This window comes from Myripristis murdjan, chromosome 6, assembly GCF_902150065.1.
Source record: "Myripristis murdjan chromosome 6, fMyrMur1.1, whole genome shotgun sequence".
Taxonomy (NCBI): Eukaryota; Metazoa; Chordata; class Actinopteri; order Holocentriformes; family Holocentridae; genus Myripristis; species Myripristis murdjan.
The window spans coordinates 7,864,569-7,884,950 of NC_043985.1; the positions used below are offsets into that span (position 1 = coordinate 7,864,569).

At 41.3% G+C, this 20,382-nt stretch overlaps 2 protein-coding genes across 3 annotated transcripts in view; both read right to left on the reverse strand.

The window, feature by feature from the left end:
- On the reverse strand, nt 1-10,952 carry pyurf (PIGY upstream open reading frame). The gene is made up of 3 exons (XM_030053369.1): nt 10,678-10,952; nt 10,014-10,201; nt 1-28 (listed from the first exon to the last, which is right to left on the reverse strand). Exons 1-2 carry the CDS (start codon nt 10,881-10,883, stop codon nt 10,063-10,065), a joined length of 345 nt encoding a protein of 114 aa, XP_029909229.1. The 5' UTR covers nt 10,884-10,952; the 3' UTR covers nt 1-28; nt 10,014-10,062.
- Nucleotides 9,508-20,382, reverse strand: part of LOC115360449 (PIGY upstream open reading frame) — a 24,413-nt gene continuing 13,538 nt past the window's right edge. The window contains exons 1-2 of one of the 2 annotated variants that reach the window (XM_030053370.1): nt 18,166-18,187; nt 9,508-10,026 (exon numbers count right to left, since the gene is read on the reverse strand). In XM_030053370.1, coding sequence (XP_029909230.1) covers nt 9,752-9,964 — 213 coding nt within the window. In that variant the 5' untranslated portion in view covers nt 9,965-10,026; nt 18,166-18,187 and the 3' untranslated portion in view covers nt 9,508-9,751. Of the gene's footprint in view, nt 10,027-18,165; nt 18,188-20,382 lie in introns of those variants that run through there. The other variant, XM_030053371.1, reaches the window with a different exon arrangement.

The window sequence follows — 20,382 nt, forward strand, 5'->3', positions numbered from 1 at the left end:
GTGTGTGTGTGTGTGTGTGTGTGTGTGTTTTTTCCTCATCAGTGGATCCGGAGGCCAGCCATCCTGGTCTTTCTTACATCATCTTCCTCCTCCTCTGTCATCTTCATCACCTGCGTGCTCGATTCCCGCTGCAGCAGACAATTAGGACAGGTATGTGACGTCACACAGAAACCTGTCTGTCGGCTACACTTGCAGGTCCGTGAGTGGCAGTGATGTCACCCGCTGCTCCTGGTTAGATGTCATACCGCAGCAAAAGCTCTGCTGCGTTTAAGGTTTAGAAATACCATCCCATCCGGTTTGCGTTTAGTTGGACCATCATTTATTTTTCAACAGGACAATGACCCCAAACACACCTCCAGGCTGTGTAAGGGCTATCTGACCAAGAAGGAGAGTGATGGAGTGCTGCGGCAGATGACCTGGCCTCCACAGTCACCGGACCTGAACCCAATCCAGATGGTTTGGGGTGAGCTGGACCGCAGAGTGAAGGCAAAGGGGCCAACAAGTGCTAAACACCTCTGGGAACTCCTTCAAGACTGTTGGAAAACCATTTCAGGTGACTACCTCTTGAAGCTCATGGAGAGAATGCCAAGAGTGTGCAAAGCAGTAATCAGAGCAAAGGGTGGCTATTTTGAAGAAACTAGAATATAAAACATGTTTTCAGTTATTTCACCTTTTTTTGTTAAGTACATAACTCCACATGTGTTCATTCATAGTTTTGATTCCTTCAGTGAGAATCTACAATGTAAATAGTCATGAAAATAAAGAAAACGCATTGAATGAGAAGGTGTGTCCAAACTTTTGGCCTGTACTGTATGCAAACATTTGTTGTATTTAGCTGGTATAGATTTAAAGTTCACTGATGAGTGCTTTGACATGATAAGTGAATAAATGTACACCATACATATTCTTTGTTATATATTTTTTCATTTTTTTTTTAAAAAAGTTGCTCTCAGATGAAAAATGGTTGTGGTTTTTGCTCTGATATGCACTGTAAGCTGTGAGGCCTTCTATAGAGAGGTGTGTGCCTTTCTAAATCATGTCCAATCTATTTAATTGACCACAGGTGGACTCTAATCAAGGTGTAGAAACATCTCAGCAACAAACAAGAGAAATGGGACCTGAGCTAAATTTCAAGTGTTGTTGCAAAGGGTCTGAATACTTATGGCAATGTGATATTTCAGTTTTTCCTTTTTAATACATCTGCAAAAAATTTCTACAATTCTGTTTTCACTTTGTCATAATTGGGTACTGAGTGTAGATTAATGAGAGGGAAAAAATGGATTTAAATGATTGTAGCATCAGGCTGCAACATGACAAAATTGAAAAAAGTGAAGGGGTTCTGAATCCTTCTTCACATACACAACAGATGAGTGCTGTGAGCTGCTTTTGAATGAAGTCCTCCTTAGAAGTGACTATGAGACTGAGATACATAGAACAATCATATCACAACCTTTGAGACGGAATAAAATAAATTGTATGTTTATTTATCTACATTATTTTTATTTATTTTTTGTATGGGTTAGTTTTTGAACTAATGAGAGACAAAAGTAATATTCTGCTGCTTGTAAATAATCGAAGTCTTTGCCAAAATCACAGTTATACCTCAAAAAGCACCAAGCAATGGTTGGAGACAAAGCGCTGGAGAGTTCTGAAGTCCGGATGTAAATCCCATTGAACACCAATGGAGAGATCTCACAATTGCTGTTGCAAGAAGGCACCCTTCAAATCTGAGAGACCTGGAGCAGTTTGCAAAAAAAGAGTGGTCCAAAAGTCCAGCTGAGAGGTAGAAGAAGCTTATTGATGGTTATAGGAAGCGATTGGTTTCAGTTATTTTTTTCCAAAGGGTGTGCAACCAAATATTAAGTTGAGGGTGCCAACAGTTTTGCCTGGCCCATTTTTTGAGTTTTGTGTAAAATGATGTAAAATTTGGCTTTTTTTTCTTCTGCTTTTTTGTGTTGTTCCAATGCACATAAAGGAAATAAACATGTGTATACCAAAAACATTTGTAATTGCAACAATTTCTGGGAGAAATGGTGTATTTTCTTGAAAAATTCTAGGGGTGCCAATACTTTCGTCCATGACTGTAGGCTACATTAAGATTATAAATTTCATCTATCCAGCAAACTGCTTTATAAAGAATATAGACATGATCTTTCTGAATCCTGTGCATTCATTTATTTATGTATGAATGCACTGATGTGAATTTTTTTTTTTTTTTTTTTTTTTTTTTTTTTTTTTTTTTTTGGTGGGGGTTAATCTTGAACAAGTCTTTGATATGTTATGTGGGACTAACATCTTCCCAGTTCTAGGGATGTATGAATTGTTCCCACACACGTGCCCCATAATTCCCTGCAGGAATACTCCTGGAATATTATACTGATAGAAAACATAAAGTTCATTTAAAGCAGTGGTTCCTAACCCTAATTAACCTTAACCACTGATACACATCATGCTGCAGAGCTGTATTTGATAAGATGTAGTCTCAGGGGTCCTCATCTGATAAGACATAGTTATTCCATAGTGCCCTGCTCTGTAGACTGGCAGATTAACAGTGAAGAGTGTGAAAACTATGAGACAATTTTAATTTTAAAATGTGTAAAATAGTGGCCTCAGTGAAACTAGCATTGAAATCTGCAGGGAGGAAAAAAAAAACTCTTGTTGACAGAATACAGAAATGAAATTATTTTATGTGCCTTGCAATGCAACTAATGCAATGACAACCTGTGCAACCTGTGGGGCAGTGAGTCACTGTCACTCCTGCCCAAAGCGCGAGATTTGTTAACTACAATTCTAGGAAACAAACTGTGGTTTACCATTTGGGTGGTTGCTCACCATTTTTAGGTTCATGGGCTGAAAAGTTCCTTAATTTACATTTTAAAGTCCAAAAATTGACATTGTAGTTTAATTATCTACAGTCATAAACACCCCCTTTAAACAACAACAACAACAACAAGAAAAAGCTCAGAAGCATGACTGGCGGATGGTGAATGGCGACATCTGGTGGTCAAATTGTGAACGCTTTAAAACGTTGAATTCTTCGATAGAAACTTTTTTCTTTCCTTTCCTTTCCTTTTTTTTTTTTTTTTTTTTTTGATTAGAGTTAATTTAAATGTTACCCTTTGTCATTATATCTGTCATATAAAAATTGTTTATGCTCCTTGAGTTCTAAAATAGAGGAGCAACAACCAAAAATGTCTCTGGTTGCATGGCCATCATTACCGACAGCATCTGATTGGCGGCAGAGGGGCGGCAGGTCATATTTGTTATTTAAGGTGGACATTTTGATTGTTTTGTCCTGCAAACGATTGCTCATCTATTTTTCAGCGTCTTCATACGGGTCATTTTTAGTTTTATACATAGCTGGGTGTCATTGCATTAGATTCGCCTAATACTCCACAGTTTAGAGTCAGCATCACTTATTTTCGCTGATATAAAACATCCTGTTCAATCGGCATTACTGTGACACTGCTGTTATTTTACTTTAGTAAATCTAACCAAATAACAGTGAAGTAGCTCATTTGAAAATATAGAGGCAACTCAATCTAGAAAAACACATGCATATGTTCATATGTAGCCTAATGTTTTCGCATTTTGACAGTAGCCTATCCGCTGATTCCAGGTTCCACGTTAGTACTTACATATATATTCACTCTCTATATATTTTGTTTTGTTCCATTTCAAGAATTTTCATCTTTTCTCAATCCGTCTCGTCAGTATAATATTTACGTTTATCATGTCTCTTATCTGTATTTTACAAGGAACCCGTGAACGCAGCACAGGCGGTACCTGTGGCCCTTTGAAGTGAAGCCGCCACTCTGATCCGGCGACTGTTTTTGAGGTAAGTAAAAGATTTCTCGCCGAAATTTCACGTTTTCCATATATATATATAGTTTAATAAATGTCAATATCATGAATTAGGACAGTTAGGGCAGAGTAAATGTCAAGTGGAGAGGCTTCAGCGTGTGAAGTTATCAGTCAGGCGCTTTAGCAAAATCCAGCATCTCATGCGACAAAGTTTCAAAAAATACATAAAAATAGAAAGAAGCGTGAATACCAAAAATTCACATTTTCTTAAGCTACTTGCAGGCTTCTAACAGTGTTGCGATGTAACATGACAAGTTTGCAGGGTTTTTTTTTTATTTATTGTAGGCTATTTTGATGAAAAGAAAGTATCATGTGGTTTGGTGAACAGGTTCAGCTCTGTCTGCTCTGGCCCTTTCAAAGCTTCAGGTCTAAAGTAGATAAAAGGTCAATGGTAGACGCTTCATAGAAGTGATGAACATCATCTGAAAGCTGGGAAGCTGCAGTTTGATTTGAGATGCAGCATAGCTCTGTGTGTATCCTAGTCATAAATCTGTAATAAACATTGTGCTTTGGTCAGGCGCCTGTATTTATTTGGCGTCGTATAAGGGGCAGAACATTATGACTGAAGCATATGATGGCCATTCCCATGCTCCATTTGGTCTTATAACTTGTTGCAGCAATTTTTGGTTTGGTGCCATTTGTTACACAGATTTGATGCAAAATGTAACCATTTTTGACCACTTGAGAATTAATAAAAATTATCAAACATCCCTCAAAAATACCACCATAGAAAAATTCATGCTGTGATTTGTTGTCAGAAACCTTTTATATTTGTTTTTATTTTACCTTTTATATTTATTTATGTAAGAATTGCATTTTTTGGCAAATGGATGGCGAGCTCAGAAACTCCCCTTAGAAAAGTATATGTCCTCTGGATGATCCAGGTCTCTAGTTTGTGGCTGTAAAGTTTAATGACACTGTCATTATTCAAGGGGTCACAACAGGTCACAGCTGCTATGGGGGCGAACACCATCACACATGAATCAAATGTGGCTCATTGAATCCACAAGAGTCTCAGCTTTCCAGTCAAACCCAACTGATGCAGCTCCAAGTCTGCACAAACACCATTTTACAACAGGCCAAGAACACGTGTGGACTGCAGGGTTTGTGGCCCAAACTGCATGGGATTAGCAGAAGGTGGGCATGTCTGCAAAGGGGAGAGCCGTGGCTGCCCAGAGAACCCATTTTCATTCACACATCTGGAGGTCAGAGGTCAAGACCATGCTAATTTTCCCTGCCCCAAAATTTAGCCTAATTTTGGAGCAGCGTTTAGCCCCCTTGCTGATCAGCGTCTTCACTATAACCTTAAAACTGAGGCCTCCACAGCCCCTTAAAGACAGTAAGTCGGCCAGGCTGACACATCAGGACAAAGCTGTAATAATAAGCCGTCACTGAGACACTCCACTGACCATAGGAAGATATCTAAACCCCAGAATAATTAATAAAGCTACATTTTCCTTGATTTATGTCACCCTAACAATGCTGCTGTCTTGTTCCACCTTTTGGCATCAGCTACTGTGTGCTGTTTTAATCACTTATGTCAAGTATAACTCATTAAATGGCAGAGAACTCAAAACACCCTAAGCCTAAGCATTCAGATGTTACACTCTAAACGTGATGACTAGTGCTGTCAGGGATATTATGCATATGGAGTGTGCCCTCTTCATTCTCTAGTGAATAAAATATAGCCTGCTCATCCATCCACCTACTTGTAATTTATGAAATATGGCCTTTATGTAGTGTATTTTACAGTGGCAGTATACATTCATCAACAGGAATGTGACCAGGCGGCTATTTTCTGTTTATTTATTTATTTATTTATTTTACTGCTGTGCCTGGGCATGATATTAAATACCATAAAAATACCAGTGAAAAAATACAAGGTGCTGTTTAAAGGCTTGTGGAGAAGGTTGACACCAACACAGAACAGCCCCACAGACAAAAACACAGCAGACACAAATGGTGTCTGCTGTGTTTTTGGTAGAATTTCATGCCTCAGTATTCATGCCAAATATCTTCATAGTGATACGACATATGATATGACTATGGATTCCCACTTATTTGAAATTTTATGCATAGCAACAGTGAAAATTCTTCAAAAACAGCATAATAATACCAAATGGATGTCGAGAATACAGTTATTTGTATTATATTGATCAGAGCAGACCAATCACTGTCTTAGGCTGCATTAAAATGAATAAATAAAAATTCAAATCAGACATTTTGCTGCAGCCCCCGGCTTTGACACGGTTGCACCGTTGTTTTATGGCTGCAGTATTACATCACGTAGAAAATATCTTGAAATCTTGTGCATCATTTAATCACATTTTTTCTTGCTTCTTTCTGAGATTTTTACTTACTTAGGTATTAAGTAGCTGGCTTCGGGTTAATTTAATCCATATACTCTGGGTTCATAATTATGCATCCACCATTAACAACCTATCTCTTTCTAATGCAGGATCATGGCTGACTGTGCAGAGGCAGATGCTGACTTCTCTTTGAAATCCTGCTGGACTTCACCTGTGACGAGAAAAAGAAAAAAGGACTGCAAGAGGGACAAAAAAGGGTTAAAAGACAAGAGCAATGTCACCCTGAAAAAAGACTGCAGCATTCAAAAGAGGAAGAAAAAGAAAAAGTCCAAATATAAAGAGGTGATGAAGGCAAAGAAGGACGAGAAGAAAGGGAAGAAGAAAAAGAAGGTGCCGTTAGAAATAGATGACAGACTTCTACTCATACAGGGCAGCCGTGTTTCCGACCCCGTGCCGCAGAGGATCAGGCCTGAGCAAATTATTGCCGTCAGACCTGCAGCATCTAGTCTATGCAGCTCTACACCTGAGAGCCTGAGCCGTGACTTCCTCCCCAAGCAGAAAACAAAAAACAAAAAGAAAGTGTCATTTGATCTATCGCCAGGCTACATTCGTGTCAAACGTCCTAAAGTAGCCTCGCCGCCGCCTAAATCACCCAAAGACAAAATCCCCTCCGAGAGCAAAGAGGTTGGAGATGAGAGCTTGTTACGCGGCGCGGTGACAACGAGGCAGAGCCAGAGTCAGCCGCAGGATAATGACTCTCAGGGCACTGGAGACGACGCCAGCAGCCAGGACCTCTTCATCACCCAGAAGACATTCAGGGCATCAGCCTGGGAGCCGTCCAGCGGAGAAACCCACCAAGAGGGAAGCACCTCAGCGCCTGTCTCACTCTCACAGCAAGACAGGGAGTCACACACACCTGCATCACAACAGCATCCTGAAGAACTGGAGGACCCGCAGATACAAGCACCGGACAAATTCCCGTATTTTTATGAACACCCCAGAAAGGCAAATGGGCGCCTGACGGACCCGCTCAGAGTGCCTCCACTCCTCATGGACAAGACAAAGATGTCACACACATCAAACCAGGAGCACAAAAAGGGACAAGGAGACCTTACAGTGGAGGCAAAAGCATCACAGCGTCTACATGGGAGGCCTAAGGTTGTCCTCCCTCACTTGGAGCAGCCAGTGGCAGGAAGCCTCTTAGTGGATGTGACCCAGACTCAGAGAGCCGAGGAGATCCAGAGGTCTCCTCCACCGCTTCTGCCCACAGACGAGGCATTCTTGCTTCCACCGATGTCAAGAGCAAACACTTCCACTCAGACGGAGAACTTCTTTACCACTGAGCTCTCCTCTTACCTCACGTTCTGCCATCAAAGAACAGTGACGGAGAGCTGTGAGGACCTGAGACCGTTAGACCTGAGTCTGCCACAAAGAGCCAGGTCTTTACTGTACGCAGTGAAGATTCAGGACAAGCGTGGTGGCCAGGAGCGAGACGAGCCGACCGCCAGCCCTCAGTCAGAGTACGAGCCCAAGTCCTCAGACACCTTGACCTCCAGCGAGGACAATGAGCCCAACTGGCGCAGCAGCAAGATGGACCTGACTCAGGTGATATGATAATCCACAATACTGTATTTCTATCTCTCCCTTCACTTACATGGTGCCCAGAACAGCATCCAAAGTAACCCTTTAAATATATCAGCAAACTAAAAAATGGATTATGCTAATATAGTGCAGGAAATGTACTTACACCGAATAAGAAAACAAAACAAAACTTTAAAAAAGGTGTTTTTTATTATAAAAAATAGCCAAATTTCCATAGATATCACACCTAGAACAAAAAACAAAAACACAACAAACAAAACAAACAGACAAAACAAAACAAAACAGCTGGATGTCCCAGTTGAAATTTTATTTTCAATTTTCCTAGATGAAATTTTCCCATACATGACAAAACATTGCCATACTCCAACTTGTAGTGAATAGCAAAGTCCAACACAAGATGAGCAAAATCATAAAATCTTCCAACTTTGAAATTATAAACTTAGATGTTACCAAAATGTATACAGGAGCTTTAGGTCCTATGTATCAAGTATTGTAATGTATTAGTTTATTAAGGGACTTTCGCAGTAAAAATGACACCAGATTTTGCTGCTTCTCTCATTTGCATAGTGCCAGTTTTTTCTTCGACTCTATAAAGTCCAGAAATATGTGCTGTTACACCTGAGCAGGAACTGCAGTGAGGTTTTCTCCTTCATGTGACGTGTGCATAGTGTAACTGTAGTCACTGTTCAGTAGTTTTCCTTTGTGTTCAGGTCAGAGCGGTCCAGATGAGACTGAACGAGTCCTTCTTCTTCAAGACAAAGGGGGAGGGTCGATCCCCCCGGCCGGAGTCCCCGCTGATGAAACTCAACCAGAGCAGCAAGCAGAAGAGCAGAAAGAGCCACTGAGGTTTTCTCACTGCACAGAGAGAAATGAGACGGTTCCTGCACACTCACCTGTCAGGTTATTTCAGTAGACACTTCCCAAGTTCAGTTTCAGCCACGTCTGCTGCTCACTCACTGTGTTATGCTTGGAAGTTCAAAGTATTTTTGGAGAAAACAGTCATTTTGAGACTAATCAATCATAAATGGGTGCATTCAACCATAATGCATCCATTTATTTAAAAAACAGCTTCAAAATGAGGAAAACAGTAATCTGCTGTTAGAGTTGAACGGATATTTCCTCATTCTGTGGGTGATAATGAGTCACTTCACTTGTTCATGAGTTGTGTTGGATGTCAAAGTGAATTTTGTTTGTAAGACGACTCTGTTTTGTTCATGAGCGAGTGCTTTTCATTGTTAGCAGAAAACTTTAGCACATAAAATTAATTTTGTAACTCAGTCTGTTATGTTATGGTCAACTATGAATATGGTATTATCAATTTAAGATTATTAAAAAAAAGAAAAGTTCACTGAATGCAGAGTTGATCTATGCAGCTCCTTTGAAACACACACACACACTCCGCTTTGCCAACTAACCTGACTTTCAAGTTAAGTAACACACGCTCAACACTCAAATGATCTTTATTCATTTAATCTCTGTAGCACTACAGATTTGTAATGTACCATTTCATTTACACAAAACAGCTGACTGTGCACTTTTGCTCTTCAACCAAGTGCAGAAAAAGAGCAAAGTCTGAACAGACACAGAGACTTACTGAACCAAGTTGAACCAGCCAAGTAGTAACTTATTAAATTACTCTATTTAACTTAATATGGACTGCGTAACATTACTTGATTGCATTATACCAGCAAATTGTCTTTTATAAAACCCAACAGTGCATCACCATCCAGTAATCCATTACTTCTCAGTCTCACCAAACCAAAACAACAAATATTACACTGAATACAGTAAAGGAAAACACTACCTTCATTTTTTTTTTTTTTTAACAAAGTTATACATCTTCAATCTGTGCATTTCAGGATTTATTTTGATATGACAAGTTTACTTTTTTTGTGCACCCACATCCCCTCACCGGCAGCTGTATTTCAGGGCAGATGTTTGTTCCTGTGACCGAGCAGCAGCAGCAGCAGAGTTTGCTAGTTGTGTCTGAACAGTTTGATGCCCATCCAGCTCCACAGGTGGAAGAAGACGTAGACGGGGATGGTGACAGGCAGCAGCAGGCTGTAGAAGCACAGGCTGCTGCTGCTGGTGCAGCCCTGGGGGAAGTTCTCGTCCACGGCGGCGGAGAAGAACAAACCGCACAGAGACACGATGGGCACCAGCACCACCAGGTTGGACAGGGAGAACATGCTGCTGCTCTGACACCGTAAAACAATCCAGTATCCTAGCAGCAGAGCAGTGTGTGTGTGTGATCAGTGGTTTGGACTGAAGGTGTGTGAGGCTGGCTCTATCCCTGCGTTGGTTCAGCTGGAGCGTCTTTGCGGATAAGTCTGGCCTCCTGAGGGATCATGTTCGGGATGCCGTCGGTGATGGGGTAGGCGATGCCGAGCTCCTCGTTGATCAGCTCGTTGGTCTCAGGCTCATACCTGAAGAAGAACATCAGCGTTAACCTGCCTATTATTTTGGCTGGGGGAGGTTATAGTTTATGTAAAGGGATTATGTTAGGTCGTCAATGAGACACACAAAGCACCTGACACACACTTTGGTAACAATTATTCTACTCATTTACTGGAGGTTTAAATTACTGGGGTCAAATGTAAACAAAAGAAGTTAGTACATCTGAAGTTAACAGATGCACTCTAACCATTTTTATTTTTTCAAGATGCACTTTAAAGTATCTTCTAGTGGTATTTTCCCTCTGAAATCTCAGGTGACTGGTGTTTAATATCGTAAAGCTATCTTCCATATAAAACGAATGCTACCTCATGCTAAAGAGTGACGCTAGCTTACTTGACGGGAGATTGTTAAGGTTATGGGACAAGCTGACATTTTTGGCATTTCCCAAAGACTTCATAATGAGTTTGACAGCACATGTTGTCAGTGGTTGTGTCTTGTTGATCACCTGAGCGGCTGCTTGGACAGCGGACACACCAGGAGCTGGAGCAGGGCGGCGTCCACAGGCGGCGGCGGCGCTTCGTCCTTCCCGTCGCTGAAGCCTCTGAGCGGCACGGAGGCGGAGGCTACAGCCCGCAGGACAGGAGCATGTCTCACAGAGAGCTGAATACGACCGGTTTCTGTCGCTAACTTACACAAAACATGACGAAACATGACCAAAAAACTATCAGCAAGATGCTAAAAGTCCCAAACAGGAAGTTCCCGTAAGCATATAACACTGGTGTAACCGAAATATAAGCCCCGTCCTGCCGCTCAGTCAAAAGTTCCACTTCCTACTCTTTTGGTGAACCGACTTCCTCCAGTGTCAAGCGGGTTATTTCAGTCCTTATTCATATAATAACTTATTTTAAAACTTCTCATTTTGTTATTTTTATTATTAACTTTTTTTTTCAGCGATGCTCATTTTATTGAGATATTTGTGTAACTTGCACTTTTGTCCGCGTGGTGTCAGTATTGCACTGTTGAGCTCCAGCTTTTTCTTAATGACCTAACCTACCCAAATGTAGTAAAATAAATGATGAAGTGAGTTAATAAAAAATGCATTTCAAATCAACAATTAATTATTGGTTTAATTTGAGTACAAGAAACAGCCTAAAACAAACAAAGCGTTACTTTCATTAACTGCTTTATGATTGCTCCTAAAATCAGATCCCTTATAGACTACACAAAGTGGAGGAAAGTAGAAGTACATATTTTGTGAATGCAACAGTCATTGTTTCAGCTGAAGTTACATTTAAGCCCCGCAGACGTGGTGAACATGATTTCCCAGCAGGTTAAATCTCGCCTATACGATATTAAATACTGTCAGAGAGGCCTGTGCCAGCCAGAGCAGAATACATTCCCCACCCATATGGCCAAAGATATTGCTCTGAGACTTTCTTGGCAGGGCCCCAACGTGTTTTAAAACAGCTCCTGGCTTTAATATATCCCACTGCCCTGTACATGACAGACCTGCTAATATGTTTTTGCTCGCCACCAGGCTTTGAATACAGCAGTGTGGCTCAGAGGCTGTGCACCTTTCGGAGCCGGGTGTGTTTACTCATGAGAGGAATCCATCATCTCTGACAGAGAGTGTCTCATTTTCCTGGGAGCGCTGGGGCTGAATTAATACAAAAATTGAAAAAAATTCTCATGTAAAGCTTAGATGTGCAGAACTACTGTGACTGAATGATGGATTGATTGATAACTATTATTGATCTCCAGTGGAAAATCATATTGGTTTTATCATATTACAAAATGCACACATTTAAGAATATAGTGGCTGCAGAGCTCCTGAACCATCCTGAGGAACATAGAGAATAAGCCTGGTGTTACACCTTCCTCTTCCCTCTAGGGATTTTGGGTAAGGCAAACAATGGGATCCCACACTGACTTAAAGGCATACTTCACCCATAATAAATCATTTTTTGTATCAAGTACTCACTGGGTACTGCCCACAGTCTTTGACAAAGACAATTTTACCCACAAGTCTTCATGGTAAACTCATATTCCAAAAAAAAAACCAAAACAACAACAACAACAACAGCCATTTCTGATCCAATGGAAAGAATTGGCGCTGTTATTTTACAAATTGACAACACAAAAACACATTTTAAAGAAAAGTGGTCTCTGCAGCTAGATATGAGTGAAAATCTGTGTGTTTGGGAAATACTGACCAACGACTGGATACCAGAGATTTAGATTATACAGCATGACAAATATGAGCTTTTTCAACAGAACTTTTGATCGTATTTTGCTTTTGTAAAATTTTTATTTTTTCCCATTGGATCAGAGGTGGCTGCTTGTGAGTAAAAAATTCTCTTCATCTAGGGTTGAAGGCAGGACCTGGTTGGTACTTGGTAAAAAAAATAAATAAATAAAATAAAAAAAAATAGGCATTATGGATGAAGTTTCTCTTTAAATCCAGGCTGACCTTCCTTTGTCAGCCCTTCAATCATGATGTTGCGCATGTTGATGCGAACAGAGTCAAGGACGACTGTGTGAATCATCCCATAGTGACACACTGAGCTCAGTAACCCCAGGAAACAGCGAGAGCCAATCTGCCATGCAGGGTAAGTCCTTGATGGACCTTATAGGTTGCACTGCCCTGACTAATATCTTGAAACACCCTGGAGGCTCCAGCAGGACTTGGGAATTACATGCAAAAGCTCACACTTCCCCAGTGATCACACAGCCCCCACACCACCAGATGTGTTGTTACTTGGCAGGAAAGCTAGTAAGGCCCCTGCCAGGGCTATTACAATACTAATAAGTTCTAAGCTTTGTGGGGATAGAAAGAGAGCCCTCATAATAGCTCTCCCATTGCATCAGCACAGACACACTACAGATACTATGCAACACTGCTGCATTAAATTGGTTGATGGCATCAGACCTGGCAGCATGCATGGGAGTCATTCCTGTGTTCCCAGGGTCCTATGTTCCCCATATTTATATGGCACATAATGGGAACAGGCACTTAACAGGTCCTGTGTACCCACTGTGCTATGTTCCCCAGTTCTACCTGTGTGTTTTCCCAGGGTCCAATGTGGGTCTTATGTTCCCAGGGTCCCATGTTCCCAAGGTCCCATATTCCCAGGGTCCAATGTTTGCAGGGTCTTATGTTCCCAAGGTCCTTAGTTCCCAAGATGTTCCCAAGGTCTCAGATTCCTTAAGTTATATTCTCCCAATGTCCTATGTTTCCAATGTCCTATCTTCCCCAGTTCTATATAGCACATAATGAGAACCTGAAAAAGATGTTCCACAGTGCTGTATTTGGTGGGTCAGGGCTTTGGCTAATGTGTGCTAACAGAATATTAAACTGGGAAACATGGTTGGCGTAAGGGAACATACGACCCTGGGAACATAGGACCTTGGGAACATGGATAAGCTCACCAGGTATGTGCAAAAAGCCATATGTCCCAGTTGGCAGATAGTTTATGTTTTATTCTCTGTGGCGTTTTCTGCATGGAAAAGGATCCTTAGAGACAGTGAGTGACACAGCATTCACACCCAACTTGTTTTCATGCTTCTCCTCAGTTTGTGGGACTGTGAGAGAGAGTTCAGTGTGATCATCCGGCAGCAGAGCAGTGAGAGGGCTTTCAGAGCCTGGTATCTTTTGACAGACTCTTTATCAAGCCCACTCCTCCTGGTGATATTTGGCAGATCTTTTATCAATTCCACACCTCTGCTGACCTTTCACAGCCACTCACCTGCACACAGAAAGCCTTCCCACTGACAGCTGAGCAACAAGAGTTCGAGGTGATGAGATGTCTGACTGCTTCAGGTCAGGTTTTTCAGCTTTGTTTTGCTAGCTTGTATTGGGGAGACATGTTCAATACGAAGAGTGATATGCTCCGTACAGCAGCAGCAGCGGCACACAGCTTTCACAGCCCTGTGGTGATGTTTGACACTTCTTTTATCTCCTCCCTCCTTTTATGTGTTTTTTAAACCAGGCAGCTGTCATGGTGATGTTGATTGAGTAATGTCAGTGAAGTTGAAATCCGTAGAACCCCTTAGTTTCCACTTAAGTAGTGTCAAAGTTAGGAACAAAATGTTTTCAATAATTGTATGACAACATACTTACTGTGTATCTGCTGGTTGCAGTGCTCCATTGAAGCATCACACTTACATTGAGTGAAATATTCAAACCCAAGATGCTATTGTTACATCAAATGGAAAATATCTAAATGTCTTGTGCATCATTTTCTACAAATTTTCCTGGATTTAAGCAGCACATATTTGGTAGAGACATATTTGGTCAAGACTAGTATACCCACCTCTTTCACTAGGTATGATAAAGTATTCCCACTTTGTTAGCCTAATTACCATCGACCCATATACTGCACTTATGCTAATGTCAAATTATGCATACCTCCTCTGCTCTTCTCCCTCGATTACCACCATGATAATGAGGTAAAACGCTTAATTTCAGCATCTTACAGCTTTAATCTTGTGTGTAGGAATGAGCCGTAGGCCTACTAGTCCATTTTTTACATCCACCCAAGGACCTTACCAGTGATTTTTGAATGTTTGGCCCATTTACTGCAATTTAGCCACATTTTCCAACACATGATCAAAACCCTTTCATTTTCAAATTTGAATTTTAGGTTGAGACACCAACCTTATAATGTTCTGTTTTGGCAGCTAACCAAAGTCGTCATCATTCATAAACCACAGAGCTGAGAATTGGCTGTGTGAAACAAACATTTCCTTTGGGACCGTTTCACTTCGCCTAATTTCAAGTCATCAAACCACAATGGTGCTGCTGCTTTTAGGAAAACGAATGTGGACGACTTTATTACGGTGATGCAATACTGGTGTGGAGAAGGTCTGAAGTCTCTGAAAGTTCATTTTCATATCATAGTGGAAGGAATGGCTGGATAAAAGGGAGGAAAAGTGATAGTGGAGCTCTAAAACACCACTGCTTGATTAGCAGAAACTTGGAGTTTCCAAAACACACCGCACTCCTTAATAAGGTTATGATTTTCCATTTAAGCTGCACAATCAGGTTTTTAGTGGCATTTCAGAGATAATATTACAAAATGTATCAAATTAAGAACCCAAGGAGTAATTAATAATTTTATAAAAGTATAGAGGAATACAGTAAAGGGCAGATTAAACTGACATGCAGTAAATGGAACTTTTATGTGGATTTTACAGCATTCTATTTAAAAATATCTTAATCCATGCTCAAAGCCCCTTTATTTTTTTTCTGGTTCCAGTTAAGAATATTTTAAGGTGTAGAAATGAAGGGATCCTGTTCCGGAGTGAATTAAAAAAAAACAAAAAAAAAACCATTAATATTAATCATACCATGTATCCCTGTTTTTACATATTGCTCGCAGGGATGTATCCCACCGAATGCGAGTCTTTGGAGAGGCTGATCGGTGCATGGGAATTCAGTGTCATTCCATCCTGAGCTGAATTCTGATGGTCCTCCTGCTGAGCTCAGGTCTTATCCAATTAGAAACAGGAGATTAGGCTTTTCCTGCCAGGAGTGGTTTCATTTCCATGGTAGAATTTTGCTGATGCGGCATTTGCTCCATCTGATAATCAGATCCCCAAGGAGCCGCTTCTCCTTCCCCTCCTCTTCTCTCCCATGCACCCTCAGTCCTCCTCTCTTATGCCCTCTGCTCTCCTCCCCTGCACTCCTTATCTGCCTCCTCGCTTCCTCCCTTCACCATCCTCCTCCAACCCCCCCAGAGCTTCCTCCTCGAGCTTCCTCTCTTTCTTTCCCTTCGTCTTCGTTCCTCACACTGCTGCTCCCAGTTAACACCGGGTCGTCCCAGGGTGCCCACAGGTACCACAGAGTTAGATTTAATGCTTTCTATGACCTTTTTAAGTCAAAGTCTAATTAATTTGAAGACTGATTGTTGCATTATTATTCAAATGAGCATTGCAGGTTAAGTATAAAGGTCCAGTGCAGTTAGGAATATGGTAGATTTTTACCTAGATGATTCTATGAACTGTTTTCGTTTTAAATCTAACCATGACTTTTTCCCCACTGAACTTTGGCAGGTAAGTACAAGGATTTTCTTATATTTCTGTCTATAATAAGTACGATAAGTAAGTATTAAACGTGTTGGGTTAATCCACAGTGGGAATTTCCCCAGAAGGTTGACGGGTCAGCTTAGAGGTGTATAACATCAGAAATGATGACTCTAATGTAGAACTGCAAAATGTTTGTCAAAATCTAGTTTGACTAAAGTAGATGGATAAATGAAATTAGATCAATTTTAACCAAGACCTCACAAATTCACAGTTAAGGGCTTTTGATGACTTTAATTTCGATCAAATTGAAGACATTTAACAACTTTTAAGGACGGCCGAGACAAAAGACCAGCTCTTGTTAATTCACCTGACTGATGGCCTTCAGTTATGGTCACCTGGCAACCGTGTTAACGCTGTGTTCATATTTAATTAAGACGCTGAGGCATGAGCAGAGGTCGACGTGGCGTCATTACCGCCCCCCCCCCCTCCAGACCCCATTGACACCTTGCCAGCCTTAATCACTCAGCTGCCATTTAGCTGGTGTGTTTTTCACATTGTGCATGCTCATGGCTCATTGGTCGCTCCCGCTGATGTCACGAGCGCCTCGGCGACCTGTTTATGAGGAGCCCATGATAACCCTCGCTCCGCCAAAACAATATCAGTGCTTGCTTTTATGGCAAGTCATCCACGGAAATGCTTTATCACTCACACAGACAGAGTGCATAAAGCTGTTGTGTTGATGCTGTTGATGCCGTAATGCTTTTAGGAGGCACTGTGTGAAAGGATGGATGCCCATTTAGTGAAGAGGTGCCCTCTCTCTCCATAAAGACACCTATTAAAAGTGGTGTGAAGGTGGGGGGACACAGAGTGAATTAAAGAGAGGGGAGAAAGACAAGAGGAGAGAGGACTCCACGAGGAGGAATAAGAGCAGAGAGGATAATGACACAGTGAAAGAGGGAGAGAGAGCAAGAGAGAGTCCAGCTGGCTCTTGAGTGGGCTGACGAGAGAGTTTGCTGTAGCCTGGAGGGAGATAATTAGAGTGTCCTCTGAGGCCGCGAGGCTGCAGAGGGCCAGCATGTACGCGCTGAAGTCAGCCACACTACAGCACAAACTGCACTTTGCCCTGATAGGGCTTTGTGAAGGTGGTATTTTTAGACACCAAGGCACCGCTAGCTGGTATTTGACTTCATTCCTGGTCATTTACATGCCGCAAAATTATGAGCGCTCAGAGTTTTCAGCACAGATTTCTTCTCGGCGAGGGAGGAACGCTGAAACTCGTGAAAATGTTTCAGGCAGGCTGACGATGGTGCAGTGCTAACGAAATTCAGGGATGCAACAGGCCTTTATAAATGAAGAGTGAATCTACAGGAAAACACTATTCATCAATTAAATTAATAGATAAAATATGCAAAAAAAAAAAAATACGTTTATTGCAGGTTTTATAGACTGTTTGAATGTAGCTGCAGGCAGGAGGGAAGCTCCATTTTATCGGCACTGCATAATTGGCCAGTATCTGATTTTAATCCATACTCAATATGTATGTATTAGCAAATCAATGTATCGGTCCAACCCTGCATAAAAACACAATTCCATATGAGAAAATTCCTTCACCTGCAATACTCATTTCAAACGAATTATGAACTCAGTCCTACTGTTTGTTTGTTGCTTTTTAATGATATTGCCATTATAATCTATAAAATATGAAGTTAAAAAATGAAGTTAATTTAAGTTCCTCCAGTTTGCACCAACTCCCAGAATTGACCGTCATTAAAAGCTGTGCAAGTACGTCATGAAGTGGATTACATTCATCATTTCTTTTAATGAGATTACCATAAATCCATTATATGGAATGTACTGCTCGCAAACCCCATTAGCATCTCACAAATTATGAAACATACTTAGCATCCACTTCTGTTTTATTCCCTTACTTTATAAATGGTGAAATAAACTGTCAAATCAGTGTGTGTGTGTGTGTGTGTGTGTGTGTGTGTGCATGCAAATGGCAGCTTTTATGAGAGAGCGGGAGAGTAAACAGCAGCATTACTGGGACTGATGTTGGCTGTGCTTGGAGAGAGCCACCTCATACATGTTTCATGATGCCAAGCTCCAAGTTCAGCAGAGAGACGCGCAGGAAAACGCTTCTGTTCCTGTTTAGCGACCTGCATCTTAGACGCTGCTATAAAATTTACCAGATGAAGGTATATGAGTCTGTAAGGACGCAGGCCGGGCGAAACTTGAGTCATCCTGGATTTAATATTGATTAAAAGAACTTTGTGGTGTTTTCTGTCTCCACCAGGCTGCTTAATGGAAGATTTGACTGTCTCTTGCAGTGGGGTCAGGGCAGGGGCACATCGAGAGGTTTTGGGCCCCATGAAGGTATATCACTTTGGGCCCCACCACCCCCAGCCCTGTACTAAGTTGTAATTGGACGTCCAGAACTCAGTGAACCCGTTCAAAGCTTTAAATGCCTCTACTTTTGCAGGTTTTCAGCTCTCGTACTAACTGTCCAAAATGTACTGAAAATGAACTTTGTAAAAATGTCTAATCATATGCAGGCATGCATCTCTATCTGTCTATCTGGCTAATGAGACATAATAAACAAGTTTCCTTCACCTTGCCATAGCTAAGGTGGTAAAAGTGGGCTGCTGTCCTGACACTGTGCTCTGTTCGCCCTCTTCAGGGAGTTTGCCTGGTTCTCTGTGTTCGGTGCGGCACGGCTGCAAAGGATGCTGCGTTTGCTGGCATCTCGACAGCTGATTTAATTTGAATCACTTGTTCACAGTTTGCCTGGTTGGAGCCTAATAATTACACTTAGGTCTGAATGTTGTGTGTGAAGGGACCACAGGGGGGTCAGGGACTCCCTAAACGCTTGGTATTTCACTCTGGGCCAAGCCTTACACCGTGCACCTGATGCGTGTTCTTCTTGTCAAAACAGAAATTACTCTTTTTTTTTTTTTAATAAAAAAAAATCATCAATTTATGAAGAAACGTTTTGAATTTTTGCTCCTTGTACTGCTGGCACGGCTGCACCCGTGACTATACTTCCCTGCAGATTTTCAAATGACTTTTATCAGACTGTTGGGTTAATTCTCAAACTGACCATCAAAGTGTTACACTGGAAAATATGTACAACTAAATAACATAATGTTATGTAATGTTATGTATGTCCAACAACAAAACTCTACTCAGATGGGGGGGTCTGGTATTGATGCAGAATCTGCCATCAATAGATGCCCATCCCAAACTGGCTTACAAGGCAAGTTCAAGGCAAGAGGCAAGTTCAAGGCAGAGTCAATTTCCATGTACATACAGTAGATGTGAGACAAAATATACAAATTATAGGAAAACATGAATAATATATTCTGTATGCCTTCACACTTGACATGCATCATATCGTATGTGTGTATTATTAAGTCTAGTTTGCTTAATTTTCAAAGCTTTAGAAATAAACTTGCCATTACTTTGCCACATAGCCCATCAATTATTTTCATCAAACCACAATTCAGGATTTTTGTTCTGAGGTGCACGCAGGTTATCGTAAAAGCACAGATGATGACGGAGCTCGCTGGCGTGTGCACTGCTACAGCAGCACTGGGGTCAGGGTTAAAAATGACTTTGATGTCATGTCTTAAAGCAAAACTGGACTCTGACCTCCTCATTAGCTGCTCTGTGCTCCTCTGGACTGCTAATCCATGTATTGGATTAGCAGTATTTGTGTCTCTCCATTCAATTCTACAGCAAAACAGCTCCCAAAGTAAGATTTTCAATACATAAATGAACGCGAACAAAGTGAATAAAAATAAATCCCCGTGCCCATTTTTTGTGTAGTTTCAGTTGTTTACCATAAGTTGTACCATACTATAGTCCTAGTCATTTCCTCCTGGTGCGAGGTTACTGTGCACGAGTTACCTGCAGATGCTGATTGCCGCATCAAACAGGAAAAAGAGAAAAGAGGCGTTTAATTTCCACAGTGTTTAACATTGGCAGGATCATCTTTGTTTGCATTAATTTATGTGCTAAAAGTGTTACTTTGGAGGCTGTTTTGCTATGGAGGTGAGTGGAGAGAGAGAGAGAGAGAGAGAGAGAGAGAGAGAGAGAGAGAGAGAGAGAGAGAGAGAGAGAGAGAGAAATCCAGTGTTGTGTTCTGACAACCCAACACTCAACCAAAGCTCAGTTTTGCTTT

Coding starts and splice junctions, on each gene's coding strand:
- pyurf (XM_030053369.1), bottom strand. CDS start 10,883: ATGTTTCGTCATGTTTTGTGTAAGTTAGCGACAGAAACCGGTCGTATT. Junction 10,202..10,677: donor CTGTCCAAGCAGCCGCTCAG/GTGATCAACAAG, acceptor GTTCTTCTTCAG/GTATGAGCCTGAGACCAACG.